The 12,795-nt window shown below is 47.2% G+C and overlaps 1 protein-coding gene across 1 annotated transcript; it reads left to right on the plus strand.

The window, feature by feature from the left end:
• Window positions 1–223: 223 nt before the first annotated feature.
• LOC141614209 (cytochrome P450 81Q32-like) lies at window positions 224–2,780 on the plus strand. Its single transcript, XM_074432965.1, has 2 exons — window positions 224–1,369; window positions 1,979–2,780. The coding sequence occupies exons 1-2, from the start codon at window positions 464–466 to the stop codon at window positions 2,591–2,593; spliced, it is 1,521 nt and encodes a 506-aa protein (XP_074289066.1). The 5' UTR covers window positions 224–463; the 3' UTR covers window positions 2,594–2,780.
• Window positions 2,781–12,795: the final 10,015 nt, after the last annotated feature.

A 12,795-nucleotide genomic window follows, 5' to 3' on the forward strand; every position in this document is an offset into this window, starting at 1 on the left:
AACGCTTGATGCTTGATGTCAGACAACTTACTTAACCAGCAACAAAAAGAAATTCTAATTTGCCATGAAAATAAATTTGAGACGTGAGATCAATACAATGTTAGAGATAATTAATTAGGAGATATTATTCTACATATCTTTTGGTTATTTCTCTCCTAATTAGCTCCTACAATTATGCTAGAATATGCTATATATTAGGATGTATATCATGTATTTAGAAAACAAATAAATCATCTTTGACCTTGTAATCCTAGCTTAATTTGTATAAATAGATTAGGTTGTAATATTTTTATTTATCATTCAATCAATATACTTTCACATACAAACCATCCTTTCTTTTTCTCCAAGCTCAATTAAAAACGACTCTTTCAAAGGAAAGTTCCATTACTAATACTTAATTAACACCATCCATGCTTATGTAAATTACAGTACATTTCTAGTTAACCTCCTCAAAAATCCCAAAATGGAATTCACTATCCTTGTAGCATTATTTTACTTAACAACATTCATAATCTCTTACTTAATTACCCAACTAATCCTCCATAAATTTCAAAATCTTCCACCTTCACCTTTCCCTGCAATCCCAATCTTAGGCCACCTTCATCTCCTCAAAAATCATAACACAATTCACCGAACCCTATCAAACCTCTCCAACAAATTTGGACTGGTACTCCACCTTCAGCTCGGCTCACGCCCAACCGTTGTCATCTCTTCGGCTCAAGCCGCCGAGGACTGCCTCCACGTAAACGACATCGTTTTTGCCAACAGGCCCGTCCTAGTCGGGTCGGAGATCACAGGGTATGGTGGAACCACCATGGCGTGGGCCCCATACGGTCCACTATGGCGAGCCCACCGTAAGATCGCGTCCACTGAGATCCTCTCTGTTCACCGAGTCAATGCGTTATGTGACATACGAGCTGACGAGGTTAAACTGTTACTTAGGAGGATCCAAGTGGAGGGTGCGAATAAGATAATCGAAATTAAGAGTCATTTAGTCGGGTTGGCTACTAATGTAATTATGAGGATGGTCGCTGGAAAACGGATTTATAATGAGAATGATAATGAAGATGCCAAGAGATTTGGTAAGATACTTGATGCGTTACATGGCGAGGCATTTGATGTCGTTGATTTTTTTCCGTTTTTGAAATATCTGGGGTTGAAAAAGATGGCGGAGAAAAGGTTTGGCAAGATATTTGTAGGAATGGATGCGTTTTTACAGGAATTAGTGGATGAACAAAAGAAGAAAGTGGAGGAATTAGATGGGGAATGTGATGGTGTTGATAAAAAGAATTTGATAAGAGTATTGCTTGATTTGAAGAAGAACGATCCTAGTTATGCTACTGATGATATCATTAAGGGCCTAGTTCAGGTACTCTTTCTAACCAACTCGGTTTAACCAGTTTTTCTTTTCAAATGTTTCGGGTAGTTTAAGATTGGTATCCGTATTAGGTTTAAAACAAATCAAATATGCCCATGTGAAAAGAAGAAGCTAAAAGCTGAATGCATAAAGAAAAACAAGGATATTTCCGTGATTCCGTCTTAATGAAGACTAGCTGAGGTCTAGAATATATTGTATTTTTTGGTGGGTGTCGGGTGAGAGTTTATTAGAACATTGGATCACAACTTTAGTTAGTTTGTGATTGGGGGTTTAGGTTAAACACAAACATGCACATAAATGACCAATGCATTGTTCGCTCATTCATAAGGATCTATACACCTTTTATCTTATGTAAACTTTTGATGTAGTGTTAAGATCCGGTCATTTTGAATCTCGAGTAAACTTTTGATGTAATGTTAAGATTGCTAACATTAGATAGATTTTAACACTCGTAGTATAATTTTGTTTGAAAATATTCAATGGCAGAAAGTTGAGTATACATTTCCATTTATTTTGTTATTGTTGCATATTACTCAGTAGTATACAATTTCGAACATTGTAATGTTGTAAATATGACGTTATTAAGTCTACAATGGACAGAATTTGTTACTAGCCGGAACAGAAACTACAGCGAGCACAATGGAATGGGCATTAACACTTCTTCTAAAAAACCCCGAAGTTCTTAAGAGTGCAAAACAAGAGATTGACAATCATGTTGGCAAGAATCGTCTCTTAGAAGAATCGGACCTTTCACATCTCCCTTATCTACATTGCATAATAAACGAGACACTTCGAATGTACCCTGCTGCTCCCTTATTTGTACCGCACGAGTCATCGTCAGATTGTATGGTGAATGGGTATCGTATTCCAAAAGGCACTCTGCTAAACGTGAATGTCTGGGCCATACAAAATGACCCGAAGATTTGGAACGATCCTACTAAATTTAAGCCTGAAAGATTTAAGGGTGTGAAAGGTGACAAAATTAGATATGAGTTCATGCCATTTGGATCGGGTAGGCGGGCTTGCCCAGGTGAAAACTTAGCCATGCGGGTGGTTGGATTAACATTAGGATCTATAATACAATGTTTTGATTTGAAAAGGGTTGGGGAAATTGACATGGAAGAAAAGGTTTCACTCACCATGTGGAAAGCTAAACCACTAAGAGCTAAGTTTCTTTGTTATAGTGATATGGTTGAGTTATTGTCCCATATTTGATTTGAGACTTGAGAGAGTGTTTGTTGTTATATATATTTTTTTAATAAAAAATAATGGAAATGTTTTACCCACTAGATGTATGACTCTCATATACTTATGGAGTATAAACTACAGTACAATTAAATGCTATGTAACCAGTGTTGTGTTATTGTTTAGTATGAAAAGAGTCGTGTGTTTCTTCTTTCAATTTTTTGCCTCACAAATTTTTAAAATTATGTCCTTGGCCGTGTGTTAATTCCACTAATGAAGGCTTAGTTAAATTTGAACTTTGGCTGATTTATGTGCATTGAAGTTATATGAGTACTTTTTTTGGGTGCAAAGATATAATTAAGAAGTACTTTAAAAGATGCCTGATCATATCCACAAATTCTTGTTTAACTCATGTATGATCGATTTGCTATAGAGTTATTTAAAGAATGTTATTTAAAGCGATGCATAATCATATCCACAAAACCTTTGTAAATGAAAACACGTATGCGTTCCCTCCTTGTGGTGGGTTTTGGGATAGTTTATGTGAGAAAGTGGAGAGAAATATGTTTGAGAGAAGGAAATAGTTTGTGATTTAAATGTTTTAGTTTGATTGTTTTGATTGATATTGATTGATTGTATTGATTGATAGTATTGATTAGATCGATTGCAATGCCTTAGAATTATATAGTATATATAGGTGATACACACTCGTTCATATTCTAGGATCTTTTTCATATTGGATCATAACTTTTGTTAGTTTGTGATTGGGGGTTCAGGTTAAACACAAACATGCACATAAATGAGTAATGCATTGTTTGACTCATTCATCAGGATCTATACACATTTTATCTTATGTAAACTTTTCGTGATGTAGTGTTAAGATCCGGTCATTTTGAATCTCGATTAAACTTTTGATGTAATGTTTAGATTGCTAACATTAGATAGATTTTAACACTCGTAGTATAATTTTGTTTGAAAATATTCAATGACAGGAAGTTGAGTATACATTTCCATTTATTAAGTTATTGTTTCATATTACTCAGTAGTATACAATTTCGAACATTGTAATGTTGTAAATATGACATTATTAAGTCTAGAATCGGCAGAATTTGTTACTAACTGGAACAGAAACATCAGCGAGCACGACAGAATGGGCATTAGCACGTCGTCTAAACAACCCCAAAGTTCTTAAGAGTGCAAAACAAGCGATTGACAATCATGTTGGCAAGAATCGACTCTTAGGAAAACCGGACCTTGCACATCTCCCTTATCTACATTGCATTATAAACGAGACTCTTTGTATGTACCCAACATCCTTAATTTTACCCCACGAGTCCTCGTCCGACTATGTAGTGGGTGGCTATTTGGAGCATTACCATCTCGGTTGCCTGAGGTAGTGTACATCAAAGAGACCATAAAGAAACAAAGTTAAATAAAGATAAAAATTTAGTCGATTACAATGCAAAACAGAAACTCCAACTGAAAGTACAACTCAACAAAATGTGATTCTAAAGTCTAGTCAAAGAGCATAAGCTATCTAAGAACTCGGCGTTGATCCCCACCATCCCGCAAGATGCTCAACCAACAAAACCTGCTAGACAACTGCTCACTCTCCCCCAATGGATCACCGCAGGTTTTGAAAACATAAGAGGGTCAGTCAACTGCACGATAAACCAAGATATACACAAAATTAACAATCCACATTAACCTGCAATAACACAAACTCCAACTTTCAATATACATTGTCTAAACCAATGCCAGATCCGTCAGGTCACCCATCTCAACAAGTACCCACACTGCCAGTGGTAGACCACAGCCTTGCCACCTCATGCCCCGCTCATTAGAACGAGCTAATCTAGGTCAATAATATGCACATACCCCTTGTGACGGGAGTCACAAGGGGCGAACAAGAGGGTGAAACCAACTCCCGGCATGGCTCACGTTATCCAATCTAACACCGCCAAATACTGTAACACCCCCATTTATTCGGGAGCCTTTAGCTAGACATTCCCAAATAAATAGGACCGTTACCATCTCGGTTTCCCGAGGTAGTAGATAACAAAGTCCAACTCACCAAAGTACTTTAAATTAAAACTGATGGGGCATATTCTGCACCGCTGACCAAGTCAACATATTGAGCAAGGTCAAAGATATCCACAACAAGTCAACGACTTAGACAATCTAGCCGATGCAACCCATCGGCCTGTCAACTGGGGTCTCGGCCTGACAACCTGCCAGCTGGGACACATATCCGCGTACTCATATCCAAGACCCTCGGCCGGCCTGCCATAGGTCTATCGGCCGAGGGTAGAACGGTCTTTCCACCTGCTAGCCACTTGGCCACTTGGCCACTACGTGACAAAAGGTGAAAGCCTATAAATACTCCTCAACCCTCATTGAGGAAAGGATCCACAAATTAACCTAAGAATCACTATTCATCTGGTAATATCTTCCTTATCTCTCTACAATATACTTAGCCAAGTAACACGCAACTTATCTCTCTAAGTTCACTGACTTGAGCGTCAGAGTGAGTACGCTTGGCACAAAGCCAAGCCCTCAGTTCGTTCATTGTTGTAGGAGAGGCCGAGAGGAACGATAGAGACGTGAGGAATCCAACTCGAGACATCATTCTACAAGCCACGGGTGGTAACAATACTTGCTCTGGAATTACACCCGGAACAATTGGCGCCGTCTGTGGGGAAAGACACTAGAAGCTAGTCACATTCATTCCCAAACAAAAATACACACAAAAAACCCACCCCAAAAGCCAAGAAGATGTCGAAAGAACAAGAGGCATTCGTGACCGACGAAACCGAATTCTACCAGGATGATACCGTCCACAAATCTGGAGTTGTGCAACCCTCCGCCGGTCAAGTGATTCAACTGGAGTAGGGGATGCCAATAATACCAGACACTCCGCTGCCTGCCGACCAGGTCACCATCATGGGACATGTGGTTGACGTAGCAAAACTGAAGATGCTCCTGGACCTAATTGGGAGTACGCCGGCTCACACTGTCACGCCGACAAGAGCGACGTAAACCGTCCAGGAGACCAGGGCCCAAAATGTGACCCCCAGAAACTTAAACGGAGCATTAGGAGAAGCTGATCCTGTCAAGACACCGGGGGAGCCCAAAGTGGTCGTGGTAGACCTAAGTCCTTCTCGCACTCGTGAGAAGACTGTGTCGCCGCGGCACGAACGAGGCACGCCCGGAGGAGCGAGAGAAGCCCAACTCGTCAGAGTTGGAGAAGAAGCCCGACTCACCAGAGTCGGAGGAGAAGTCCTTCTCGCTACGAGGAGAGAAGCCGGACTAGGAATGCAAGGAGCCGATCGCCGCGTGTTGTCCGACATGTGGTCAGGCAACCCCTCAGCGCCTACGTCCTAGATACTCCGGTGCCGACTAAGCTGAAGTTACCACCCATAGCATACAAAGGGGAAGGTGACCCGACTGACCACGTCGAGGCTTACGAGTCTCACATGTCAGTATGGGAGCAACCTGATGAGGTTTGGTGCCGAATCTTCCCAACAACACTGCATGGGATGGCACAGAGTTGGTACAAGGGGCTGCCCGACGGGTCGGTATACTGTTACGCCGACCTAAAGGACGCATTCCTAGCCCAGTATTCCTGCAACAATAGGAGGGCCGTGGAGACATCGGACCTCCTAACTATCAGACAGGAGGAAGGCGAGTCTCTCCGAAGTTATGTGAAGAGGTTCGACGCCAAGGTTCAGCAAATTCGTGAGCTGAACAGCGAACTGGCAGCCTTCGCGCTAATGAAAGGCCTCCCAAGAGGAGACCTAAAAGACGAGCTCATCAAACGCGGCGGCCTGACCTTTGATGCCGCCAGAAGATTGGCTGATCAAGCCATTAAAGTGGAGGACTACCACAAAATCTGGGTAGGCCCCAGCGGGGCCGACCACTCAGAGAAGAAGAGCCACCGGGAGAACAACCCGAATGAAGAGCGCCGTGACAATAATAGGTCACGGTCTGGCCAATATGCCAGCAAACAGGACCCGGCGGGCGCCGGGGGGAGTTCGGCACCGTACTACCGGAAGCAGTACAATAATCACACCCCTCTGGTCGTATCTGCCGCCGAGGTCTTCACCCTGAGCAAAAACGAAGGTCAGAAGTGGGAAATGCCCCCTAGGGCGAGAAGCGACGGTGACACGAGCCAGTACTGTGAGTACCACGGCCACATCGGCCACTTAACAAACGACTGCCGGCATTTGAAAAACGCCATTGAAGATCTAATCCGAACGGGAAGTCTCGGCAAATACGTAGCCGGGGGCCGAAAAACAGATACCGACAGGACGAATAAAAAATCCGTTTCTGAGCGAGTAGGAGTAATCAATGTCGTCATCAGGGACAACGAGAACGGTGGGTCCGCTCATGGGCACAAACGGCACCTGAATGAACCATATCAGGCCATCAACTTTGTGCCCAACACAGCAACCCCCGCTTCCAACATCCCCGATATGACCATTGGGAAGAAAGACTACGAGGGAGTCATCGCCCCTCACAGTGACCCGCTTGTGGTCCACCTGGACATAGCCAACCACTTGGTGAAGAGATGTCTGATTGACACGGGCGCCTACACGAACATTATGTACAGAGAATGTTTCCTCGACCTCGGTCTGAAGGTTGAAGACTTGAGCCCCTACAAACCGGTGTACAGTTTTTCTGGGGCCGGCCTGGTACCCCTGGGATCAATCAAACTGCCGGTAATGTTCGGCGAGGGAAGTGCGGCCAGGAATGTTATGTCCGAGTTCGTGGTTATTGACGGCTCGTCTGCCCACAACGCCCTCATGGCCGGGTCACTTTGAGCGAAGCCGACGCTGTGATGTCCATCCGGGCCCTAACATTAGTGTATGTCTCGGACCGGGGGGAGGCGCATAAGCTCATCTCGAAGAACGAGGAGGATCCCGGTTTATGGGAGGTCTACGCTAACGGCCCCTCCACGACCAATAGCTCGAAGGCCGACATCGTTATTATCAGCCCAAACGGAGACGAGTTTGAGTATGCCTTGAAATTCACCTTCTCGGCCTCGAACAACGAATCCGAATACGAGGCGGTGATAACCGGAGTCGAGCTAGCTAGGGCTGCTGGAGCAGAACACATTGTGTTGAAGACAGACTCACTGTTGGTTACTAACCAAATCAGAGGGGGGTTTGAGACTCGGGACGACGGAATGGTAAGGTACCTGGAAAGGGTAAAGGCCGACATAGCAAAATTGAAATCTTTCCAAATCCAATGCGTTCCCGGATCGAGAACAACCGGGCCGACGCCCTCTCAAAACTTGCCGTTCAACCATCAAGAATATCAGCCGAACCGTGCTAGTGGATATCAGGACCGCTAAAAGTATCACTGACGCACTCTGCACGGTGGGCAACATCGAGGCCGTGACAACGTGGATGACTCCCATAATGAAATACAAACTTGCAAATGGGTTGCCGGAGGACCGCAATCTCTCGGCCAAGATAAAGAGGATCGCCGCCAGGTACTTGTTGTTTGAAGGAGAATTATACAGAAGGTCCGTAATAAGACCACTTTTGAAATGCGTCGGCCCGGTAACGCAGAGCTAATTTTGACATAAATTCACGAAGGCATCTGTGGTCATCACATGGGGGCAAGAACGCTGGCCCACAAAGCTCTCCGAGCCGGCTACTTCTGGCCCACCATGCTTGCGGATTCCAAGGCTAAAACCAAGAAGTGCACGAACTGTCAAATGCATGCTCCGGTGATACACGCTCCTTCCCGGGACCTACAACCGGTGCTTAATCCCCTCCCTTTCGCACAGTGGGGGATGGATATGCTAGGGCCATTCCCGACGGCCTCCGGAGGAAGGAAGTTCTTGATCGTCGCCGTTGACTACTTCACCAAATGGGTGGAAGCTGTAGCAGTACCGGCAAAAACCACAGCGGCCGTCAGGAAGGTAATCTGGGAAAATGTTATAACTCGTTTTGGATTACCCCAAGTTATGGTATTTGATCACGGCCGAGAGTTTTGGAGTGACCTGATAATGAACTGGCTAGAAGAGCTTGGCATCAAGTTTGCATACTCCTCCGTCTGTCACCCACAGAGCAACGGGCAGGCGGAGGCGGCCAACAAAACCATCCTCAACGGTTTGAAAAAGACAGTTGAAGACCTTAAGGGAAGGTGGGCCGATGAACTACCCGGTGTCCTGTGGTCCCTTCGGACCACGGAGAAAGAAGCAATGGGGTACACCCCCTTCCACTTAGTCTACGGCTCCGGCGATCCCGCAATCGAAGCGACGGTGCCAACATTCGAACGGCTACCTTTAACCTGATTGAAAACGAGGAAGGCCTAAGAGCCTCCCTAGACCTGGTCGAAGAAAGCCGAGATACGGCACGCCTCAACTTGGCAGTGTACCAAAACCGGATGAAAAGAGCCTACAACCGAAGAGTCCACAAAAGGGACTTAAAAACAGGAGATCTGGTCCTAAGAAGGTCGGCCGCCACCAACAAAGGAAATATTCATGGAAAATTAACGGCCAACTGGGAGGGACCCTACAAAGTAGTTGAAGAGATGAGGCCGGGTACATACCGGCTGACAGACATGGGGGGCGTGCCTTTGATGAGCCACTGGAACACTGACAACCTAAGAAAATACTTTGTATAAGCGGCGGAGGTGTCCAAAACCATTGTCGGCACCCCGGCGCGTGTTTATATCTAGTGAAGAAACATCCAAATTTCCCGTCAGTATTTATCTCCTCCGTGGTCGACACGCTAGAAGAAACGTATACTCAGTGCAATTGAGACGTAAATCTAGCGATCAATATGCCTACACAGTTACGAACGCTGTCGCGCCGCAACCCCGCTTACCTCGGCCAAAGCCGAGAGCGACGGGGAACACGCCGGTCGATACGCTAAAAAAGAAACGTATACTCAGTGCAATTGAGACGCAAATCTAGCGATCAATATGCCGACACAGTTACGAACACTGTCGCACCGCAACCCCGATTACCTCGCCCAAAGCCGAGAGCGACGGGGAACAAGCCGGTCGATACGCTAAAAAAGAAACGTATACTCAGTGCAATTGAGACGCAAATCTAGCGATCAATATGCCTACACAGTTACGAACGCTGTCACGCCGCAACCCCGATTACCTCGGCCAAAGCCGAGAGCGACGGGGAACACGTCGGTCGATACGCTAGAAGAAACGTATACTCAGTGCAATTGAGACGCAAATCTAGCGATCAATATGCCTACACATTCACGATTTAACGCCGCCGGCCGCAACCCCGATTACCTCGGCCAAAGCCGAGAGCGACGGGGAACACGTCGGTCGATACGCTAGAAGAAACGTATACTCAGTGCAATTGAGACGCAAATCTAGCGATCAATATGCCTACACAGTTACGAACGCTGTCGAAGCCGCAACCCCGATTACCTCGGTCAAAGCCGAGAGCGACGGGGAACACGTCGGTCGACACGCTAAAGACGTTAAACACAGTTGGGACATGCATTCAAACTGCCTCGGTCATGCCGAGGGTAGAAACGAAGGCACTCAATTAATAACGCAAAAAGACAAACGAGGAATTGTGATCGAAACCCTGGCCAAGCCAAAGGCCGATAAGACGAACTTTATTGAAAACAATTACAGAGAAAGTACAGACGACGGCCGTCCCCATAAGGATAAGCCTAAACACAACCTACCAGGAGTTTTACTAACAAAACAAGAGAAAGAAAAGCAAAAGGTTACAGACATATCATTTGAAGCGCCAAAAAGTGGCAGGGAGGAAAGGCTCAATAGTTGGCCCCCGAACAGCTAAAGCTATCCGAGATGCCGGGTGAGTCTGGTGACGACCGCCCGTCTCCCTATGCCTGTTGCTGCCCTCCATCAGTAGCAGCAGCATCTTCGGTGGCCGGCTCAGAGGAGGGCTCGACATTTTCAAGTTCCTTTAGCCTCTCACCCTCCTTCACCTTTGCATCGTAGGCCGCCTTGGCCTCAGCTATCTGAGCCGCCTTCGCCGCCTCCGCCTTCTCCGCAGCTGCCGCTTCAAAGATCAGCCATCTCATCCAGAAGCTGCTCAAATTTATCCCACGGGAAGGAGCCGTCAGGGATGAGCTTTTTGATTGCCTCCCTGGTCGCCTCCTCGGCCTGATCCCGGTATTGGGCGCACAGTTTAGGGAGGAGATCATCTTGAAGCATTTTGATATCCTTCTCCTTTTGAGCAAGGGAAGCCCGCGCATCCCTAAGCGCCTCCGCCTGGTTATGGAACAAATCTTTCCACTCGTCCCTCTTGGCAACCACGGCGTCATAAGCGCCCTTGTACCGGTCTCGCTCCTCCATCAACTTGGCGGTGGCAGCATCAGCATCCTCAACTTTGGCTCTCTCGGCCACCAGCAGCTTCTCAACCTCCTCCACACGCCTCTTGGCAGCAAAGAGGTCCAGCTTAGCCTTTCCGGCTTCCCCCCTTGAAGCGGAGAGATCAAGCTTGAGCTTCGCGATCAACGGCGCAGATTGGGCCACGCTCTTTTCCTGCTCCATGATGTGGGAGCCGGCTAGACGGGTCCACTTCGCCAGCCTCTTATATATTCTCTCACCCTCCGCCACGAGCTCGTCGGAAGAAATCTTCTGGACCGAGGAGTCAACGGTGACATTTCTATCACCTGTCTTCTCACGCTGCTTCTCGAGCCGCCGCTCAGTGAGAACGGCCTCTGTCGACGGCGGATCTACAAAAAATTTACACAGAGCATCCACGTCAACACGCATCGACACATCAGAAAGTCGGTCATCGGGAATGTCCAACGAACCAGCTAGGTCTGAACCGCAAGTTAGGTTCGTACCAGTCTGGACCCTTTTAGTTGGAGGGCCGATTGGGGCAGTCTTCTCCCCAGCAACGGTGGAAGCAGACGGTGGCACTTTCCTCTTCCTCAGAGGAGAGGAGACCTGAGCAACGGTCACCACCCCACCAGTGATATCGACGACCTCCAAATGATCCTTCGGGACCGCTGGAGTCGAAGATGGGGCTGACACTGACGCCGCCGCCATTTTGGACGCCGCCTTCTTCGTTCTCTTCGGCACGCCCCCGAGAACCCGTGCCTGGGCCGCCTCCGGATCCAAAGCCTTCAGCTGCCTGTCCATCAGCTCGTTGGGAGCTAGTCTGCGATCAAGCTTGGTAGCCGTAGGACGCCGTTGAACAACCTTCCCGTCCTTATCAAGCCCCAACCTCTTTAAGGTCTTCTCGGACAGACCCTGGCCAAACCGGTCTGCAAGAAATCAAGCAAGAGTTACATAAAGGAAGCGAAACAAAGCTCTAAAAAGGGATACAACAGGCAAAGATGGGCCTCACACCGACCCCACTCACCCTGATTGAGGACCGGTATGAGGCCGACGCGGCAAAGCAGCTCATCCTGAAGGATAATCGAGTCGGGGCAGCCATCCCTTCTCGGCGTCAAGCAAACAGACGCCCGTTTTCCTCCGCAGTAAGAGGGACCATCGAAGCGTCCATCTTAACTTTACCCCGGGAAACACATCTCTCATATTCTTCCCGGTTCTCACACCGCAAGTAAACAGGGCTCTGGAAGGACCGAGGCAATGGGTAGTCCTCAGGCACTTGGACGTACACCCACCGCCGTTGCCAGCCCTTACAAGAAGTAAGCTTAGACACGGAGACGAAGCCTAGCTCCGTCTGCACGCTGTACCACCCCACTTTACCGGGGATTGACGACCGTAGATGATGAAGGCGGCGGAATAAGTTAACCGTCGGGACCTCCCCCCTAAAGAGACAAAGCCACACAAAGCCGACTATTGTCCTCATGGCCAACGGATGCAGTTGAGCCACAGCGACGTTCATAGCTTTGATGATGGCCATGACGTGTTCATTCAAAGGAAACCGGAGCCCATACTCCAGATGCCTGATATGCACGCCGATGTGACCAGGGGGAGGACAACAGACCGCCTAACCCTCCTCAGGGATAATAATCTTGTACCCATCACCGAAGGAAAAATGGCCTTCGAAAAGAGTCCCGCCGGAAGAGCTGGCGAATTTATTAGTCCAGTCGCGATCAAGACCAGTTGTGCAGGCCTCGCCATGATCCGGGACAGACGGCCTCTCAACAACAGAAAGAGTCCTCTCACCATCGAAGGAGTCCTCTCGTCATCATCGCATCATCATCCTCATCCTCCCACTCCTCCGTTTGATGGATCAACTACGGGAGAGGGAGACCTAGGACCCCCAAACCTTATCGGGATGGCCTCTAGTATCC

The sequence above is a fragment of the Silene latifolia genome, chromosome 11 (assembly GCF_048544455.1).
Source record: "Silene latifolia isolate original U9 population chromosome 11, ASM4854445v1, whole genome shotgun sequence".
In the NCBI taxonomy this organism is placed as follows: domain Eukaryota; kingdom Viridiplantae; phylum Streptophyta; class Magnoliopsida; order Caryophyllales; family Caryophyllaceae; genus Silene; species Silene latifolia.